The following is a 22,642-nucleotide window of genomic DNA, read 5'->3' as shown; positions in this document are numbered from 1 at the left end:
TATAATGCAGGGATTTTATGGCAAATACATTAAAATAGTTTGAAATTATGTAGACATTTATACAAAAATTGCACAATATCAAGCCGTTTTATACTTTCGGTTGTATACGGGATGGCATTATAGATACATTTCCGTTACGAATATAAGCTATCCGTTCAGTCTTGGAATTTTTCTTCGAATTTTACCACGTGATAAAAATGAGAATAATTACCATATCTTGAGAATCTTGTATATTTTAGCTAACCAATGATACATTATGATTGCATTCAGTACAGTTGTATGAAAGCTATTGGAATTTGAAATCTCCCCCTGTTTTACCTTATATTATTAAGGGGGGATTTGTTAGTAGCTTAAGTATTTATGATAAATATTAGTAAATAATGAGTATGTGCTCCAATCACAAATGGTGACTTCTCAACACTGTTAGAAATTTGTAATTTTAATTGTTAGGATTTGTTTGCTTTCGCAATTAGGACTTATCATTCGTAGGGATTTAAACCTACTTGTCAGAAAAGGGGAAGTAAACTTACAACTAACTTAATTGCTAACTTATTGGCTATAAAGAGAGCTTATCGTAGCAATTGAGGATTGCAACGATTTTCGTCGAAAATTGTTAATAATTTTATTTGACATAGCTTCTAATGGTTCAACACCAGTAAGTCTATGTAATTCGAGTGTACCAAACCAAGGAGGACGCTTCAAAATCATTTTCAGAATTTTATTCTGAATCCTTTGGAGCGTTTTCTTCCTTGTTGAACAGCAACTTGACCAGATCGGTACAGCATAAAGCATTGCTGGTCTAAAAATTTGTTTGTAAATCAAAAGTTTGTTCTTTAAACAAAGTTTAGAATTCCTGTTAATGAGAGGATATAAACATCTCGTATATTTGATGCACTTGGCTTGTATACTCTCAATGTGCTCTTTGAAAATAAGTTTTTTATCATAAATTAGTCCCAAGTACTTAACCTTGTCGGACCAACTTAAAATAACCCCATTCATCTTGACAACGTGATTATTGTTTGGCTTGAGGAAAGAAGCCCTAGGCTTATGCGGAAAAATTATCATTTGAGTTTTAGAAGCATTGGGAGAGATTTTCCACTTTTGCAAGTAGGAAGAAAAAATATCTAAACTTTTCTGCAATCGACTGCATATGACACGAAGACTTTTTCCTTTTACGGAAATGCTTGTGTCATCGCAGAACAATGACTTTGTGCATCCTGGAGGCAAATCAGGAAGATCTGAAGTGAATATGTTGTACAGGACTGGACCCAAGACTGAACCTTGAGGCACACCTGCTCTGACAGGAAATCTATCAGATTTTGAATTCTGATAGACAACCTGCAGAGTTCGATCAGTAAGATAATTTTTTAAAATTTTGATTAGGAAAATTGGAAAATTAAAAGTTTGCAATTTCGCAATCAAACCTTTATGCCAAACACTGTCGAATGCTTTTTCTATGTCTAAAAGAGCAGCTCCAGTGGAATAACCTTCAGATTTGTTAGCTCGTATCATATTAGTAACTCTGAGCAATTGATGAGTTGTGGAATGCCCATGGCGAAATCCAAACTGTTCATTTGCAAAAATTGAATTTTCGTTGATGTGTGACATCATTCTGTTAAGAATAACTCTCTCAAACAGTTTACTTATTGAAGAAAGCAAACTGATTGGTCGATAACTTGAAACTTCAGCTGGGTTCTTATCCGGTTTTAAAATGGGAGTAATTTTTGCATTTTTCCATAATTTGGGAAAATATGCAATTTTAAAGCAGCAATTGAAAATTTTCACTAAAAATTCCATTGTGCTCTCAGGGAGATGTTTGATTAGTATATTAAAGATTCCATCGTCACCAGGTGCTTTCATATTTTTGAAATTTTTAATAATTGATTTAATCTCATTCAAGTTAGTTTCAATTATTTCTGCAGGTAAAAAATTCTGGGAAGAAATTAAATCAAATTGACGTGTGACTTCATTTTCAATTGGACTCACAAAATTCAAATTTGAGTTATGAACACTCTCAAACTGCTGAGCAAGTCTTTGAGCCTTTTGTTCATTGGATACAAGAAAACGTTCACCATCTTTTAAAACTGGAATAGGCTTTGAAGGTTTCTTAAGAATCTTCGACAGCTTCCAAAATGGTTTTGAATATGGTTTCAATTTTTCAACTTTAGTCTCAAAATTTTGATTTCTCAGAAGAGTAAATCTATGTTTAACCTCTTTCTGTAAATCTTTATAAATAGTTTTAAAAACAGGGTCACGAGAACGTTGATATTGACGTCTGCGGACATTTTTCAAACGAATTAGAAGTTGAAGATTTTCGTCAATTATTGGTGAATCAAATTTCACTTGAGTCTTTGGAACAGAATAATTCCTGGCATCAACAATTGCACATTTTAATGCGTCCAAAGCGGAATCAATACTCACTTCGTTTTGCAAATCAAGCTCATTATTGAAATTTCTCTCAATATGAGTTTTGTATCTTTCCCAATTAGCCTTGTTATAATTAAAAACAGAGCTCATAGGGTTTAAAACTGATTCATGTGATAGAGAAAAAGTTATTGGAAGATGATCAGAATCAAAGTCAGCATGTGTGATCAAATCACTACATACATGACTTTGATCTGTAAGCACCAAATCAATTGTTGAAGGGTTTCTTACAGAAGAAAAGCATGAAGGACTATTCGGAGACAAAATAGAATAGTATCCTGAAGAACAATCGTTGAATAAAATTTTGCCATTGGAATTACTTTGAGAATTATTCCATGAACGATGTTTAGCGTTAAAATCGCCGATTATGAAAAATTTCGAACGATTTCTGGTGAGTTTTTGTAAATCACCTTTAAAATAATTTTTGAGCTCGCGTGTGCATTGAAATGGTAAATATGCTGCGGCAATAAATAAAATCCCAAGTTCAGTTTGAACTTCAATTCCCAAAGTTTCAATAACTTTCGTCTCAAGATGGGGAAGAGCACGATGTTTGATTCGGCGATGAATAACAATTGCAACTCCACCGCCGGAACCCTGAATCCTATCATATCTTTGAACCACGTAATTGGGATCATATTTTAATTTTATGTTAGGTTTCAAAAATGTTTCAGTAATAATTGCAATATGCACATTATTTACTGTTAAAAAGTTAAAAAGCTCATTCTCATTGGCCTTCAATGAGCGAGCATTCCAATTTAATATTTTAATTGTTTTATTTAAAATCATTGCTAAATTTTAAATTAGAAACAATTTTAATAGTAAAATTTGTGCCTATTTGAATGGCTTCAAACATTGATTTTGCCTGCAACATGGCGTTCATAAGATCGAACATTGCCTGTTGCAAAAAAGAAAGTTTACCTGCCGTAATAGGCCCCAGGCAGTTGACATTAGAAAAAATATTTTCGGCAGCAATATTAGCTGGAGTGATAGGTGTACAATTATTTTCTAGCCTGTTTTGCTTACCCATATTAACGGTCATTTTCGAACTACCAACACTAGGCGGTATAATGTTCGAACTACCTGTAACCTGTGCATAAGTTAAACGGGTATGCAAAGGAGTAGGTAAACTATGCGTCACTGGTACGCTTGGAGAATTTTGTTTTGAAGTTGGTTTTAATTGAGAAATTGAATTTTGTTTACCTTGCCTTGCCTTAACAATTGCTAAACGGACTGGGCATTGATAAAAATTTGACATATGGTTGCCGTTACAATTCGCACAGCGAAAATTTTTACTCTCTTTCACAGGACATGTGTCCTTTTTGTGAGAAGAGTCTCCACAATTAAGACATTTTTGGTCCATGTTACAGAATTTGGAACCATGGCCATAACGTTGGCAAGTACGGCATTGGGTGATATGCTTTTCACCTCCGCCATACTTCCTATAAATTTCCCACTTTACACGCACATTATACAAAGCATGTGCTTTTTCAAAAAATTTTAAGTTGTTAACCTCATTGCGGTTAAAATGAATTAGATAATTAACAAGGGAAATTCCAGTTCTCTGACTGTTTTCGCCTCGTGATTTTTGTTTCATTAGAATTACTTGGGTAGGGGCTATGCCAAGTAATTCTGTTAAAGTAAGTTTGATCTCATCAACGGTTTGATCGTTGGTGAGACCTTTCAAGACAACCTTGAACGGCTTGGCGTTCTTGGTGTCATATGTAAAAAATTTGTACATCTTGTCAGTTAAATACTGAACAAGACGATCACGACCCTTTACTGAGTCGGCTAATAAGCGGCATTCACCTCTACGGCCAATTTGATAGGTAACTTTAACGTCAGAAACAAACGTTGAAAGTTCCTTTTTGAATATATTAAATTCAGAAGAAATAGTTACCACAATAGGTGGAACTTTCTCCTTTTTTAAAGATTTTATATTTTGTACAGTTTCATTATTGGTAACTTCCATTTCACCAGCTTCTTGCTCAGGCAAAATATCAAAAGGATTGTCACTACAGACACTCGATGTGTCAGAAAGGGATGCCTCTCTTTTCCTCCCCGCAGCGATGCGAGGTTTCTTTTTCCGTCCAGCCATTTCAGGTGATACGAAAAAAGTTAAAACAAATGTTAAATTCAAAAGTAGGTAGTCTTGAGAAAGACTGATGGGAAATAACTTTCAGGTAGTCTTTAAAAGACACACTGACAAAACACAAACTTTGAAGCTATAGGCAGTCAAAGACCAGTCCACAAGCAACCGAAAAAACGTCTGATCTGTAGGACAGTTCAAGACGCACTGAGAATCTCCCCCTGTTAGTTATGAATGTAACCCAGTATAATGAACAAAAGTGACGTAGTTTTACGTAAAATCTGTTTCGTGTAGTGTGGAACTAATAATTGCATATTTGTTTGTTCATTGTTTCTTTGGTTGATATTATCAGAGTCGTCACTAATAAGAAACACTGCGTTCTGTTTAATCTTAATGATACAATCAATTTCGGTTCAGAACAGAAGCCCGTGCTGTAAACGCACACAGATCAAACAACTCTCTCATCCTTTTGTTTTTCTCTCTCTCTCTCTCTCTCTCTGTCTGTCTCTTTTCCATGCCATTTCAGAGCTAATCCCTAGCGATTCATTTGCGCCAACTCTTCACCTGATCGCCTACAGTGTAAATCAGAAGGGACGTTCGGAACCGACGATTCTCGAGGACATAGCGATTAATGAAGCAGAAAAAAGGACAGGTAGGTACTCTAGCAAATTTTCTTCTTCCTGGCGGCTGGTAAACAACATTCCCCAGACGAATGTTGGATCAGTTTTGGCTGGCTGAGCAGTGCATGCCAGATGGCATCCCCGCAGTGTCTTGGTTGGGGCGAACCCAACTCAGAAGAAGGTAAAAGCCGTGAACGGTGTGGTGTTTGGTGCGCATTGAACCTTCCTTTATTAGATTTACTTTCGGATCTTATTCACTCCCACCCATCGTCCATTCCCACCGCGCAACGAATGCCCGAAAAAAATAAGGATCGCAACGAAAACCAACAAATGGCCCATTTTCGTATCTACTGCACCATTTCGAGCAGGGATAACAGCTAAAAGACGTCTGGAAAACGAAAAGTTGTATTTATTCGCCTATTCAGGGGTGGGGCGCTACACTGTGTGGACATTGAGAATGAGTGAAGGAAGTAAAACGTGAGTTTCGAACAAGCAGATTTCGAACAAGAACGTCTCCAGTGGATGAGGCTGCGGGAGAGCTAAACCTAAAACGTAGAGCCATTATTGCCTGCGTTACTTCCGTCATGGTCTGAACACACCACCGATAGCAATTGTATTCCCTCAACAGCTTATTGCCGGTCAGTTAGTGTGGTTTTGTTCGATTCGCAAAGGCAGGTGACAGAACCAATTTAGTCTTTTATTCAAGGCGTTTGGTGTGCCGAGGATTTTCAGACTTAGCTCCGAACGTGGGAGGTTTAACCGAGGACCGATTTCATCCCAGTAGAAACGGCCTCAGCGTGATGTTTGAAAAATAGGATAGAGAATAACCTATCGAAACCAATAGAGGTAGTCAAGAATCGTGTAAATATTGTCCTGATTTAGAGCGGGGCCCAACCGAATAATCGAAAAGGCCTTATTCGCAAGCAAATTGCCACATGGGAACAATATACATGTTTTACGATGCAGCGAATTATTGGCATTATTCTCGTGGATCCGGCTACTTGTCTTGGATTACGATGTACGGGTTTGTTGTTACATCTCCGGATCGCTTCCTGGCGCGGAAAAGTCAAGAATTATTCGTTAAAACTCACGTCACGTTTCGGGGAATATTCGATAATGTTTTGTTCGTATTCAATAGTGAACTACACAACGGTCGGAGTTCAATGAACAATGTTGAAAATGTGTTTGTTAAAGATTTGCTGAGGGGGACTTTGCTCCGATTGTATGGGGTTTTAATTATTTTAAATTTATTTTCCCGGTCAAAACAATAGTGTTCAAAAACTCGGGAAAACCGAAGGAGGCAAACAATTCTTATATACAATTCGACATAAATTTTGGCACTTTTTTCTAACTGTGTATGGGTAAGCTTGCGGAGCCATTGGAATATTCTTAGGATGTTAGGATGATTTCTAGAGGGTAAGAGAAGTGAGACATACGGGTGTTTGACATATTATGCTGGGCAAAGAAACTTTGGGGGACTAGGGCCGTAATAAGTTCACGGGGTTATATTAGGCACTCATAGTTCATAGAAAACTCTTTTTGACATTGAATAAAAACTGAAAAACTAGTTTTACACATGAAATTGATCTATTGTTCGTCGAAACTGAAATATATGCAAAAAATGTTTGTTATGAACATGTTATAAATCAGTTATACCAAAAGTTTATAATTCAAATACAGCTACAACTTGAAATTCTAATATATAACATCAATACGAGTGAAACTATGAAAATACCATTGGCAATCAATCAAACGACTAGCTCAAATTTTTGCTGGTATTGGTCCAACTCCAAAGGATTTAATTCGGCAGTACTACAATATTCCTCAAATAAGGGTTGACATTAGGTATTCACAGCTCGTATGAAAAATGCTTTGCACTGCCTTTCCGTATGCAACGTCTGCGCCAGTGGTGTGCAAATATAGTATGGGAATCTCCGCAGTCGGTCAGCGTGACCTTTGTGGTATTTATGTTCCCTCTCCATATGCAGTTCTCTCAGGCGCAAAGTTTCATCCGGCTGGCCCTTTCCACGGAGCGGAAAATTTCTTCCTCATGAATGTGGGCGAAACATTCTAGGTATGCTTGCTCTGCTGCGTCGGCCACATCCTGCTGCTGCTGCTGTACCGTACTCGGTGTAGAAACATGGTTTATTTTTTAGCAAGATGAATGATACTGTAAAAATCCAGTTATCTGCTCGTAGCATTTCGACGTTGGAACGGTACTCTGTACCATGGCCACGTTGAAACTGTTTCCAATTACAGTAGGTTTCCGTTTTTGGCATGTTCCGTTTTTGGCATGCTCCGTTTTTGGCACACTCCGATTTTGGCAACAAAGGGTTCCGTTTTTGGCAACATTTTATACTACATAGTATACTATGATTTACACAACAAACTGAGCTGATTGACGGGTGTCAAACCCGTTCTAGGTTTTTTTTTTTTATATTCTCGCTTATTTTCCGTCGGTCTAGTTCCGCCACTGTTGTGGCCAATCACCGACGCCCAGGGAGGCGAATCCACACCCAGGACCCTAACTCACGACCCGTTTATTAACGGACCGGCGCCAACGGCTTTACTTCCTCATGCGATGGAAGGCGTGATCCCAGAGATTTTTCGCCTCAGAAAATCTCCCGGTGTCGGCTAGGATTGAATCTAGACCAGTTGGGTTGGTTGTGAGTGGATCACGCCACCTCACAACCATCGACACCTATGTCGGCGGTGGGATTCGAGCCCAGGCGTCAAGCGTGGTTGGCGGAGACGTTACCAACCACACTAGGCCCCCGCCTGACCCGTTCTAGGTTGAAACTGATTAAATTGAAACTGAAAACATCTTACGCCTGATGGTTTTTAACGAGCATAACTACCAACACTATTGATATGTCTCACAGTGGAACACTTAGAACATCAAACCTTATCATAATTATTTTAATATTTTTTTGCACTGAAAACGTATATTATAGTGATAACCAGGCCCGGATTTGAGGGGGGATTAAGGGAGCAAATGCTCCGGGCCTCTCCCTGCGGTCTTTTCTCTTCTTTTTTCATGTTTGTTTACACGCGATGTATATGTTTTTCATAATTTATTTCAAATAAAGCAAGCGTGATTAAATGCAGTTCCCCTAGAGTGATATTTCACAAAGCGCAAAATTCAATTTCTGAAAATCAATTGAAAATTTATCAAAAGACTAATTGGTAGCTGTTACTCATCAAATGGGTAAAAATTTTACTCAATAAAAAATCGTGCAACTTTTTCTAATATGGGTTAATTTTTCTTATTTATGGGTAACTTAAATTTAGCGTGTATTTGACTCCAACTGTAAACAACGCACTGTCGTATATAACAGGTCTTGCAATTTAAAACCAGCCGTCTTTTACACTCATTTGCTTTCAAATGGAACGGAGAGTTTGACGTGACAGACACTGTTGTACAAGCGCTGCGCGAGAGAATAAAAGTGACGACAAATTTGAAATTTATTATTACTGTACGTTATATAAGACGAATTTTGTTAAAAACCCATTTAATCATAAAAATAATTAATTTTCAAAATAATTTAGAAGTCTCGAATTGAATTTATTGATGACAAAAAAGGTTTCCTTTTTGGGCACGGTTCCAGTTTTTGCAACTGAAATATAAAATTTTGTTGCCAAAAACGGAAACCTACTGTACAACAAAGGAGAAAAAAAAGATTATTCGATGTTTCGATCTAGTTTGCATCGGGTAAACTACTGCGGGTACGAGATGATACTCCGATGGCAACAAGCAAGTGGAACCATAGTCCTACAGTTCCTTGGTTCGGGGCGTCTTCCTAGAGGTAACCGTTAATGCTCATTGATGGCGTTATTTTTTCGGTCAGTGGGAACATCCATCTGGATCGTAGCAAGTCGGCTCGCTTCCCGTTCCTTCCCGCACGAGAATGTAGATAGCAAGAGAGTGATTTATTTAATCGTTTTCGCCTTCCTGGTTAGAAGTAGCTGAAATGCGAAAACGATTAGTGGATTAATGGTGGATTGAAGGCCTAGTTGGCGATGGGAAAATACCGGTGGTTGCCATGAGTTTTGGCTGTTTTTTTTTTTCTTTCAACAGAGTGGGTAGCAGTGTATGGTTGAATTAAAATCTACTTTACTTAGATGGTATTGAAGGGGAGCTGATAGAATAACAATCAATCATTCCCTTTTCTAATCTAGTCATTCAAAAACAACCAAATCACAGTTAGATGGTAAATAAAGCGAATAATCTCTCGAAATGAAACGGACAAACTAATGTACTCATAGCCGAAGAAACTTTCGATAAGTCATTTCACCGTATTTTTGAAAACAAATATAACGTTTCATGCAGACTGTGTTGTTTAACCTAACACAGCGATGGCGTTGCAAATCAAAAATGCATGATTTCACCCGAATGTAATGTAGGGGTCTAATGTAGGGGTAATTAGAATGCTGTTATAAATTTTTGCATTTTTTTAACTCGTTCTCAAGCTATTGCTTTCGAAGAGAGTCTGATTTTGTTATTTTTGCCACCACAGAAAAAGAGGTTGTTTATAAGACATAACCGCGAAGTTAACGCAGAATGACGACAATCTGTCTTATGTCAATGTATTTTTTGCTATCGATTTGGGAATACACTGGATTGGGAACTGATTGCTGCTCGATGCAAACAATGTTGTAACAATACCAACAGTGCTTTTAAATGCCCCAAAATTCATGTGATTGTGAAGTAGTTACAATTTTTCTGCCCACGCGAATATTTTTACATTCTGTTGTCTATCTGTTGATTGATATAAACAATTTAGTAATGATTAAGTTCTACCGAAACAAAAATAGCAAATGGTAATCAGCAATGAAGTGAAGACAAATTATTTTCTTAACGCTCCAAAATCGTTTTACCGCGCAGTAGTTAAAATTTTCCTGTCACTCGCGCATTGTACTCTAGCTCTTCTTCTTATCGTTTAGTTTTCGATTACGGGCAGCACAGGTACTAAAAACAGTAAACAACTGTTTCGTTTTCTCTTTCTCATTTTGTCGTTTTCGAGGCTTCTCCTTCTTCAAGAATTTCTCACCAAAACCGGGTATAAAAGGTAACAAAAAGAAACTTCAACTTTATTTTTATTCTTAAGACAGTTCCATACGAACGGTCTGGTCGCGGCACATGCAGTTAATCTCCTGACGGCCTGAGTTCCCGGTTGGCTGAATTTATTGTCTGCAGTGTGAAGAAACCTGCTTTGTTGCTTAGTAACTGAATAAGTTCTGGAAATGATAGAAAATGCTGCCGAGATAACAACAGAACGGGAATCATCTCACGTCATATGCAAATGACAATCTACAATGATGAGAAATTGAACAAAATTTCCGAAAGTTACTATTGCGTTTCTGAGCTTCAAAAAATTACTTCGATTAAGTTGAGAGACAAGGATTAACCTAAATCGATTATTATCATGTTACAAAACGGCATTGGTTTGGCGCACTCACATGACTCATCCTCAATCCGGGCTGCGTTGCAGTTGCGTTGAAGAGATAGAATAAAAAAGAACAACTTAGGTGATGAACTGTTTTACTGCTATCATTAGCGATCAGGGCCGGCGTGACATTATTTTCCCGAGTGGGTAGTCAGGAATAGGGAAGGTTCATGGGTGACAAAGGCGTAGCCGGGGGGGGGGGGGGGTGGATTACGTTCTGATACCTGAACAAAATTTTACGAAAAGTAGACTGTGCATCAACAATAAGGTGCCAATGGAATGTTTAAGAGAAATTAGATTTTCGAATTTCGTTCAGTAGTCATGTTTCCCATCACTTTCCCATGGAAGGCAATTATATAGGCTCATTTGCAAAAGTAATTCCACGCCCTTGCGAGTAGCTTTCCGAGAGTTTACCGGAACATTCGCCATGGTGGAAATGCGTGTAGGCATGTTTTTGAGTTCTTTTTTCGTTCTATTTATCAATTCCTCCTCAATTTTCGCGTCAATTTTCGCTTCTGGTTTGTCCAGAAACTCTGGATGGGATGCAGCTGGGGAACGTTGGGTGGGTTGGCCGACCTGGGTACCGCATCGATTTTAAGCCGCTCCATCTCCTCCAACGATTGCTTAGAGTAGTGGGCCGACACTAGATCCAGTCAGAGCACCGCGTCTTCGCCCCTACGGTATTCCTTCGTGGGTAAAGTAAAATATGGAGTGCCCTGCCAGTCGTTGTCAACCAGGGTGAGAAAGGTCTCGGCGTGGACCACCATCATCACGTCGCGATTCGCCGAAAAAATCGACTAGACCATCGAGCAACTGCGAGAGCAATGGACGGGACTTCCACTTCTTGATGTCCATGTTCGCCAGGTACTCCTCCACTGTTTGGCCGGTTGAACCGACCTCCCGACCAAGCGTACGCAGCGATGTAGCCACTACCCCCTCGGTTTTCCTCTTCAGTATTTTTTGGAGCTTCTTGTCGCTCAAGGTCGTCGGCCGTCCGGAACCGGTCTTTCTTTCGATACTCTGATTTTTTTGAAGTAGAATACTTCTCTCAGGAAGTTCGGCTACATAGGGATGTGAAATGAAAATCTAAAACCGAAAAAAGTGAAAAATATGTCCAATTTCAAATGCTAATAAATCGGTTAGTATTCGATGGATTTCCTTCGTTCTTGCAGCAATAGATTGGAAAATCTTATAAGATTCTTCCCAAAATAAGATAATTGTAATTTTATTATTCACACTATTGTACTATTGAAAATAGTCAAGCCTTGTCAAAGAAAAATTCGACCTCTGATTGGTCGTTATATGCTTGCTTCCCAAGCACGGTCGACGGGATCATATACCTTGCAATTGAAAACATGCTATTTGGCCTCTTCAAGAGCCTGTTTCAGCCGGAGCGCTCATAATAGTTCTAGACAGTGACAACAGCAGTCGTCCTTCCTTAGCAGCAGCACTAGCCCTGTAGTTGGTCACCACGTCTCAGGAGCAGCGCGGTTTTTCTCAGCGTGTGTCGCCAGACAGCCATTATTCCCCCCGTGTTGGGGCAGCATGAAGGTTGCCATCAGGAAATCCAATTTTGGAAATCAAAATGCCTTTTTCAAGGCAAAGAAACAAGTCATTGAAATTCATAATTTTTGTCAACGCAAGCAAGCATTCTGTGTAGCATCCTAGCAGTTTAAATCTGTCGCACCGCATATATCAAGATGGCTTGACAATGTTATTTTTTTTAATTCTTTTATCACCAATATTTAGTGGTTAATTTGTGAGTTCGAAATCCAATTTGTGGTAATTTGTGGTTAAGTGGTTTCCGAGAAATTTTCAAAAAACTGAGTCAAGCCATCTTGAAACATGATTTTTCTTCAAATGAATCGAACAACGATGATATATAGATCAATCAAAAGCTCTTAATTTGTGGTTCACGAAAATGTTAATTTTAACGTCATAATTATCAGTGTTTGTACAGAAATTTGTGTTTTATTGTTCACGTAGTTCTACGTTTTATTTATTTGTTGATGACGCTGCTGGCCGCTAATGGCGTTGGCTGTTTGCGGTGTTTGTCATTGCTATACTGAGCGTGCGTGTGGGAAATATGGTAAATATCGAGATTCGGGGAACTTAGCCAACACACTTGCTCTACTACAGGTAGCCCAACAGGCGCAGAATTGTATCAAAGAGTAACTCTAATAATCACGCACATAACTTGATGTTTACATTTACATAGCCTATGTGGCTTCATGTCGAGCTCGTAAACAAATACCCAACCCTTGAAAATACTCACCTCCATTGACGAGTAATGGAAGATACACAGTTTACGGCTGGGTATTTGTATGCGAGCTCGATGTGAAGACCCCTAATGTTATTGAACAGATGAAGAAATACGCTCGTATAATTTGTGTTCGCAAAACAGGCAGCGAAACAAATCGAAGAATTTGCAAGAAAAATGATGTAGCAAAATATCTACATTTTGAATTTTAAATTTGTTGCTCACAGATTATATAATGCCTCGTGGAACCTACGTAGGTTGGAAAAAGGCTTTTGAACGTAGTGTTATTTACCTGGATTATTGATTCTGTGCATCAAGTTAAATTTAAGTTAACTCAAATTAGTTGAAGTTCATTCACTTAACTAATCTTATTTAATCTTTGTTGAACTGAAACTCTGTTTTAAGCATGAGGCACCATATTCGTCAAAATATGTCATGAACAACATTTTTCAAACGGGTCGCAAATGTCAATCCGGACGTTACCGGATGAGATATTTGCGAGGATGTGATGTTTTGAACTTCCATTCCCCCGATGATTATATGATCGGATTCCGCGAGATTTGATAACTCTTTCAATATAGAAAACGCTCTAAAATACGTAAAAATCACTAATTTCGAAAACTTCTCAAAAGTAGCTATAATTTTGAATATCGGAATTTTTATCAACCGGTTTATTAGCATTGAACATAAAGAATTCATTTGGTGCATAATATTGATCAATTGTCATTTTTTTTTTTTTGACGCCCGGCACAACTTGGTTCGATTCCCAAAAAATGCTTGAAAATTTGTCAATGTTTACAGCGCTCTCAGCATATGATAAAACCGTTTAACGTTAATCGAGTGATGGTATATTGTGAAGCATTTATTCAAGCTGCAGAAAAAAATATAGCGGCACCAAAAAGCGACATAATTTTTTTTTCTTATTTTGGCCAGATTTTTGTTCTAGGTACTCCTCTGTGCGACCGTGCCACTAGTAGCTTAACAGACACGCGGACAGCAGAAATATTCTTTATTACTTTGCTCATAAGTTAGCACATATGCATGAAAAATAACAGAAGAGCAACATTAATCTGGATCCCGACAGCTTATTTGAACATTTGTTTGAATATTTCTGAAACATTTCTCCGAATCTAGGTGATGAAAAAGTGACAATTATTGTTTGCCATTCCTACTGGTTCTGAAAAATAATCCGTCGAATTTGGATTGCTTTCCTTTGAATGTACATTTTCGTAACCGGTATCCTTTTTGACAACAAATTTACACATATCCATTCTGCAACTGTTAAGCTACCTGTAATGCAAGTGTGTTGGCTAAGAATCACGGTATTTAGCATATTCCCCAAACGCACGCTCAGTATAGCAGTGACAAACACCGCAAACAGCCAACGCCACTAGCGGACAGCAGCGTCATCAACAAATAAATAAAACGTAGAACTACGTGAACAATAAAACACAAATTTCTGTACAAACACTAGTAATTATGACGTAAAAATTACATTTTCGTGAACCACAAATTAAGAGCTTTCGATTGATGTATATATCATCGTTGTCCGATTCATTTAAAGAAAAATCATGTTTCAAGATAGCTTGACTCAGTTTTTTGAAAATTTCTCGGAAACCACTTAACCACAAATTACCACAAATTGGATTTCGAACTCACAAATTAACCACTAAATATTGGTGATAAAAGAATTAAAAAAAATTACTTTGTCAAGCCATCTTGATATATGCTGTCGCACCCATCGAATTTACTGAATGCAAAAAAGCTTCCACAGTGCATGTTGTCCGTGTTTCTTAATTCCCCCAATGTTAGGGCAGCTCAAAAGTTGTAATCAGTAACCGATTTTGTACCGAATAATGCTTTTTTCAAGGCAAATAAACAAATAATTGAAGGTTAACAATTTTCTGGCATCATTACAAGCAGACATTCTGTGCGGGATGCAATCAAATTCTGTTGTAGTTGTCTAGTTTTTACTTTTACTTTATTTAGTAAACCCCCCACTGTAGGGGCAGCGCAAAGGCTGCGATCAGCATTACCAACTTTGAATAACAAACGGTTAACGTTTATTCACTAAAAATTTATCCAATTCAAAACAGGTTTTTGTCTGAGTACAATAATTTGCACAAAAAGACGTAAAAATTTTACCGCATTATCAGACGCGTTTCTCTAGTCATGCCTCGTGGACGTGAAGGTTCCCTATCACAGACATAGATTTCGTGCTCCAGCATGTTACAACACGTGGAAATTGTCTTTTTACTTCAACTAGTGCAACATTTCTTGGAAGTGTTTCATTATTCTCGGGTAAGAGACTGCGAGTGCGTTTATTGCATTTATTGAGAAATCCATCGGAAGTGTATTCAGTGCTATGTCTTAATATATGAACGCCAAATACAAGCGTGATGCTCGGAAACGCGCGAAGGACCAGCATGGGGGAAGTGCATCGAAGAAACCAAGTACCAGTACGGAGGTCAATGTAAAAGCAGCCAGAGGTAACACGTGTCCAACCTCTGGTTGGGACGCTGGAGAAGGGCCTTCTACTAGAGTTAGGAGAAATCGAACCATTTATTTATTCCGTATGCACTCATGTCTAAATTACCTTGGATATAATACTGCGAAAATGATGAAATTTATATATTGTCGTGCATGCAATATAAGCATAACTTTTGAACTCTCCTAAGGGACTTTTAATTCTCATCATTTTCGTTGCATAAACAAAGATTTATAAAAGGTACAACAGTTTACTGAAACAAAAGCTCTGAACTGCGCCTTAAAGGTTCCGCACATGATATACCATAAGTCCTCATCTAAATGTCATATCTCCATAACAGAGCACGAAAAGTTCTGATTGCATTTTGAAGTAGAATACTTCTCTCAGGAAGTTCGGCTACATAGGGATGTGAAATAAAAATCCAAAACCGAAAAAAGTGAAAAATATGTCCAATTTTAAATGCTAATAAATCGGTTAGTATTCGACGGATTTCCTTCATTCTTGCAGCAATAGATTGGAAAATCTTCTAAGATTATTCTGCTAAAGAAAATAATTGTAATTTTAATATTTAAACTATTTTACTATTGAAAATAGTCAAGCCTTGTCAAAACGTAAAATTCGACCACTGATTGGTCGTTATATGATTGCTTCCCAAGCACGGTCGACAGGATCATATACCTTGCAATTTAAAATATGCTATTTGGCATATATAAGAGCCTGTTTCAGCTGAAGTCGTTCATAATAGTTCTAGACAGTGACAACAGCAGTCCTCCCTTAGCAGAAGCAGTAGCAGTGCAGTGGTTACTAGCGATAGTGAATAGCGGCCACAGCTGTGGCATAGCAATGGATAGCGCACTAGTTGCAGCGGATCTCAGCACCGATAGCAGCTGAGCCAGCTAATGCAGGGACAGCGGATACCAATGGCAGCGTATAGCGGCCAAAACTGTGGCATGGCAACGGATAGCGTAGCAGTTGCAGCGGGTATCAGCATCGATAGCAGCAGATGCAGTGAGGCACTCTAGTGAAAGTTGACTCATTTTGACAACACATGAGCCGTCTAGTTTTGAGTGTTAAATCAGCTTTTCACTGTTCATTTTATCACAAGGAATAATTTATTCGCACTGTCAGTGATAACACCAAGATGTGATCTGTAGCTTATCCGACATTGAATTGAACAACAGATTGTCCTTTTCAGGATAAAATAAAAACCTGATGATTGAAGAGTATATATTTTTTCTTGAGTTAATTTACATTTTTAAATTTGTAAAAGTTATAAATTTTACTTTATCTCCGTGTCCCAGAACGTACTGAATTATCTTTTCCTTCAGTCATGAGCACGACATCCGAAAAATTTTCATTATCTGCATAAAAATTAATTTTTCGCTTAACCAAAATTTTAAAGTTGTCAAGCCCCAATCATGACAAACAACTTACTATATTATTGAAAATGGTCAATCCTTGTTTAAGCGCAAAATTCGATTGATTTGATTAGTTATCTTTTATTTACTAGAAAAAATTACTGACAGGCAAGCAGCCGGGTTATCTTTCTTGTAAAAGTATTCTACTTCAAACTTGCGGTCGTGGCTATGCACCAGTGTCTTAGAATATCAATGTTTATTCATGAGTAGATGAATTGAAATAATCTCAGTGTCAGCACATTTATTCTCTGATGCAACTCAGTAACCTATGTTCATTGCGAAGATGCATGAATATCGTTTCTCATATTCAATGGCAGAACAGTGAAATGAATATCAAACGCCTCGTAATGATATTCAAAGAAGCTAAGGTGATTATCAATCCAAGTAGTGCAAATCTGTTCAGACGCTGTACACTGCCCAGTGCAGTATAAATGGTCGAATAAGGTTAGTTTTGATTTTCACTATTTTGATATGATTTTCATTTTTGACGATCAAAATATCAACACGAGTGTTAATGTTTATCTTGTCGGTGTTCATCGGTTGATTGGTATCATGAATATCAACGGTCGCATGGGTAGTATGATTATCAATATAAAGACGGCTGAAAATCGCTGCTTTTGAATATCATGACAGTGAATGTTCTCAGCACTGCTATGCACACAACCATCCTGTGATTTTTCTGCTGCGTCTCATGGGTTACTATGATTGATGCTGCATTGGAAGTTTCGTCAGTGCGTGTGAAGGTAAACTCATGAAAAATCGGTCTTTTTTGAGCATTTTTTTTCAATGCTAACGTTAGGGCTCTACAATTTTGTTTTCTCGAAAAAAGTTTCCATTCAAAATTTAAGCTTAATCGAACTTCTGAGAGGGTTTCACTTACAGTCGTGAAAGTCTTATATTTTTGACCAACCAAAAATGCACAGAGTAGTTCTTGAAGTTTCAGAAATCGATTTTTTATAGCAAATCTCTTAGAAATGCATGAAATGTCGGGAACTGATTTTGTTTCATAAAAATTTGTTTTAAAAACAAAAATTAAATTTCAGGGACATGGAAACTTCTGCGTTGGGAGACTCGAGCTACACCAGAAAACACAAGAGACACTCCCAGCTCGAACATTTCTTTCATCGATCGAAGAACTGTAACTTTGACCGCTTTGAGGCTTTACTTCGCAAATTCCGATTGATCGCAAATTTGACATGGGAATTTTTTACGAGAAAACAAAACATTAGAACTCTATCGTAAATGAAATTCAGAACTCTATCTTAAATGAAACAATTAAAAAAAATAATCCTTTTCTCTGAGTAACGTTAGAACTGTACATAAGTCTGTAGATTTATAACCTCTCGCTCAACGATATCCATAAAAAAAAACTGTCGCTCGCAACAGTACTTTTTTTGGTTTTGTCCGATAGTTCCGTGTGGGTAAGTACCCACATGGATATTTTCCGAGTGGGTACTACTACCCATACTACCCACATGAAACGCCGGCCCTGTTAGCGATACCGCTAACCGTGCAACACACGTGCTGTTTAAATTGAATGATGCGTAGATCAATCAACGATTATTTCTAAAATAAAAACAAAATCAACTCAAAAGTTTCGTCTGTTCGAATGCAAAATGTCCATGCAAAATTCCAGCTCAATCGTGCAGCAGCCTCTCTCCCAAAAGTATAGTCATATGGACATTTCCACATACAGACATTTGATGCAACCTTCTGTTGGGTAGTCTGAAATTGTATATTTTCCCACATTCCTTCGCCAGAATAAAGTGCTGATACTGGACACCTGGTTATCCACGGGAGACGACGACCGCATGGCAGCAAAACAAGTAGGCAATAAAAAAAGAGTATGCAATAAAGTATTCTATGCCAAGAAAATAAGGTAAAAGAGGGCAGAGAGAAAATAACAAAAGAAAATTGTTTCTCTCCGGGGTATCAGTATACTTGATTTCGGGTGTTCATTATTTTCTCCGCACGTACGGAGAATTCTGTATTGCAAAACCCTGGTAAAGGTCTAAAAGATTAACTTAGCCTTTGCAATAGGACATCCGAAAGATTTTCGAACTGGAAGACAGAAAGTTGATTATTCTGAAAAAAAAAATCGAGAAAAGTACAGATTTTCATTAAGTTTTATTCATTGCTAAGACATTTAGGTTTAGAAGAAAGCTCGACTTCGATAATTTTATGTTGACAATTTTTATACATTTTTTCATCGATCATATAAGGTAAACTTCGACCGATTTGAGGCTACCCATCCCGAATTCCCGTTAAGTCGATTTTTTATGGAGATTTTTTTCGTGAATACCTACTACCAAATTGAATTTGTAGGTCTAATTTATTCCATACAATCCATTGGCACTCTAATAAACAGTAATGAAGATTCCCATTATTAAAAAAAATAAGTTCAAATACTCTGGAGGGTGGGGGTTGAAGCCTAACCTCCCCCCTTGGCTACGCCACTGCTAACAGTACATAGCACCGTATTTCTTGAATGAATACGCACAATCACTGTAGTACTGAAAATTGGAAAACTCATTTTTACTTTTTTATTTGTAAATATGAAATCATTTATCAAGAAACACAGGGGATTTAGTTTTCACTGAATTAGAGACATGTCTGCATAACGGTGCTTACCACACAGGCGGGAGATATAAATGGTTTATTCAGGAAAGTTATAGAAGATTCAAATATATGAAACTTTTTCGATAAAAATAAAAAAAAATCTTCTTTAGGTACAAAGTAATAAAGTATATTATATGGAACTTACTTAAAAGTTAGTTTTTTGTACTTAATTTTTTTTAGTTGCATTTTACACGAAAGTATTGTTCAGAGGAATTGTTAGGGCACACAAAACACACATCTTCGCCAAAGACTTTATATCTCCAAGACTTTTCCTTACAAAGTTAATCATATTTTAGCTTATTTTTTGATAACTTCAAGAACGTATAATTGTTTTAACTTAGTGGAATCGAGTGTCAATACTTTTTCTTGAAGTTAAGCTCAATATAAACTCTTTTAATCTCCATTTGTCCCAATCAACCCCAGCATATGTTACAGTAGGTTTTCATATACAGTCGAATCCCTTTATAGCGACATCGCAAGGGACTGTCGTTATAGCGAAATGTCGCAATAATACGAAGAATGTTTGCATATGTAGAACAGAAACTACCTTTGAGAATGTCGTTACAGATTCAGCAATGTCGCTATAGAGAGATTGGACTGTACTACTGTCGCAATAAAGAATGACAAGTATTAGTTTTGGTATGCCGTTATAGAGAAAGGTCGTGATAGCGAAATGTCGCAATAAAACGAAGAATTTTAGTATAAAACAGAAGGGACTGTTGAGAATGTCGCTATTGCGAGATTTGTCACTATAAAAAGTGTCGTTACAGAGGGATTCGACTGTATTAAAAATACTTACTCTTTTGTGTTAAGAGATAGAGGCATGATTTATTTGGCAAAGTTTAAGAACGTGCAAAAATATGACACCTTACTGAACAAACAAAATTTTATCTTCATTGGGAACAGAGCTACAGAGTATTTTATGTAAAAGTTACTTAAAAGTTAGTTTTTTCTACTTAACTTTTGTTTGTTACATTTTACTAGAAAACGTTGTTCTAAAGAAGCATTGGGGCATACAAAAGACACACGCTGGCACTTCTTCAAGTAAAATGCTCTTTTTGTGCGGCAGCGGACAGCATCAGTAGTAGGTACATTAGCCGGCACTTCCTCTAATGAAAAGTTGTCGTATTTTCACAACACACAAACGTTTTGCGATGCCGGCATTCAAAATATATGGGCCGTCAAATGTACAGCGTGAAAACAGCTTTCAACTGTGTTATCAGAAAAATTCCTTAATCCCCTCTGCTGGGGTAGCACACAGATGCGATCAACATCATATCCGATATGAAATTGAACAACAACAGTCCTTATAAGGACAACAAACAGATTATTGAAGGTTTAATATTTTCTCGTTTCGCACTGAAATTGAAAGTAGAATGTAACTTCAATCTGCACGCACTCTGACTGTTGAAACTTGTTTGCATTGCCCTAGTAACAATATGGATTTTATCAAAGTTTTGTAGCGCTCAATAAAGCCGAAATAGCGCTATAAAACTTTGATAAAACCCGTTTTGTTACTTGGGTGTATAGTGTTTGTTCCATTCCTGTTCAGTGATGTATGCACAAACTGAAATTCAGTAGCACTTCTGGTCCTCTTTTGCACAAACATATTTAAAACAAGTAATGTAGCAAACAACCTTTTGTAGTTTTGCGTCAACTTTTCCGCCGTGTTTTTGCATATACACTGGGGTCGCTCTTTACGCGGTTGGTTTTACCGCATTTAAAAGATTAGATTAGATATACTTATACTAAACTTATTTGACACCGGGTACGAATTATCTTCCGAATCAAGTAGAAATAATCCGCGTTATTGTAAAAATATCCTGTTTAAAAAAATGCATAAAAACGACCTGCGTAAAAAGCGACCTCAGTGTAACCCTTTGGATTTTTTTACCAAACTCAAACCCGAATTGTAGCAGACATTTTCCAAAACTTTCAAACCGCAAACCGATGGGACGGGTCGAGTTCGGGCTTCGGGTTTGAGAACCCGAGATCCACCCTTCTTTATAACTTGTATGTGACTAATAAAGTTTATACTTTCGGTAAACCTGTCGATTTGCTAAAATAAAAAATCGTAGACTAGAGAATGGCAAGGAAAAGGAAAAAAAATCCGATAGCTGCGCCGATCGCGGTCGAATAATGAACACTAAAAAGAAAACACTTTGGCGAGTAACAGAAAAAAAAACAATTCTATGAATTTGGAGCGCTTAAAAGTGCCATTTATGTTTCCCAATAGTCACACCGGCTAGTTCCTTTGATTCAATTCAATTTATATCGCCATTTTTTATGATATTAACATCAATTTATATCTCCATTTTTAGATGACTCGGGTTGATTCTAACTCTCTTGTTATTTCTTCAAACACACACACACACATACACACACACACACACACACACTGCAGGCAAGTAAACAAATACATTGTTTATTGTTTATTTCGCTCAGCCACATTATGTGGCTAATTGACCACATTATGTTTGTCTACTATTTTTGTGAACAGGAAACATGAACGACTCTTTCCACAGTGTAGGCGTCCCATCTAAAACATATCACAAGTGAACAAACGATTATACACACACAGGCTACCAGCACACGCACAAATATTACCATTGGCCAAATGACTGATAGCGAACGCGCCAGATTCGAACAGAATCACCAACGTATCTGGACATGTTAAGCAATGCTGTGCAGTGCGGTCTGCCGGTTTTTATCCTCTGGTTTGTCTGCTGTGGAAGGCTGCAATCAAGTTGTTTACGTTGTTCACAATTTTCCGTATTTTGGTGAACGCACCGCTTATATCACAATCAATTGCCTGAGAATTAAGGATATCCGTTGGAAACTGACTAAGTTTCAAGCTTTTGAAAGTGTATAATTTTCTAGACGTTCTTAATGTTTTCGGTTTTTCAATTCGTAGCCCTATGTTACCGTAAGACGTAATTCTACGCTAAAACTCATTTCTTATAATGTTTCAAATGTTTTTCATACGGCCAAAACGAGATACGCCTTATACGTAATAAGTTAAGTTTCTCCTAATCGGTAAGCCCTCTACGAAATTTGGAAATGTTGTTCTCACAGAGTGGCGTCCATTGTAAAAAAACTGTTTGGAGCTTCAAATGTTAGTTTTTTCTGCAGAACTTGTGTTGACTATTATTTAACCTTCAATCAAAACCAGCTCCAAACGTTCACGAAGTACAAACGAATTGCTCTCACAACGAATCTAATTCAATATTCTTGCGATGGGTCAACTTTTGCGTGCCCTCGAAGAAGGCGAAATATAAAA

The 22,642-nt window shown here is 37.5% G+C and overlaps 1 protein-coding gene across 3 annotated transcripts in view; it reads left to right on the top strand.

Moving 5' to 3' along the window:
• Positions 1 to 22,642, top strand: part of LOC129718023 (uncharacterized) — a 717,449-nt gene that overhangs the window by 648,074 nt on the left and 46,733 nt on the right. For all 3 annotated transcript variants that reach the window (XM_055668402.1, XM_055668399.1, XM_055668401.1), the window contains exon 15: positions 5,037 to 5,162. In XM_055668402.1, the coding sequence (XP_055524377.1) occupies positions 5,037 to 5,162 (126 nt within the window). The remainder of the gene's footprint in view (positions 1 to 5,036; positions 5,163 to 22,642) is intronic.

The sequence above is a fragment of the Wyeomyia smithii genome, chromosome 1 (assembly GCF_029784165.1).
Source record: "Wyeomyia smithii strain HCP4-BCI-WySm-NY-G18 chromosome 1, ASM2978416v1, whole genome shotgun sequence".
Taxonomy (NCBI): Eukaryota; Metazoa; Arthropoda; class Insecta; order Diptera; family Culicidae; genus Wyeomyia; species Wyeomyia smithii.
This window is presented reverse-complemented; position numbering and strand designations above follow the sequence as displayed.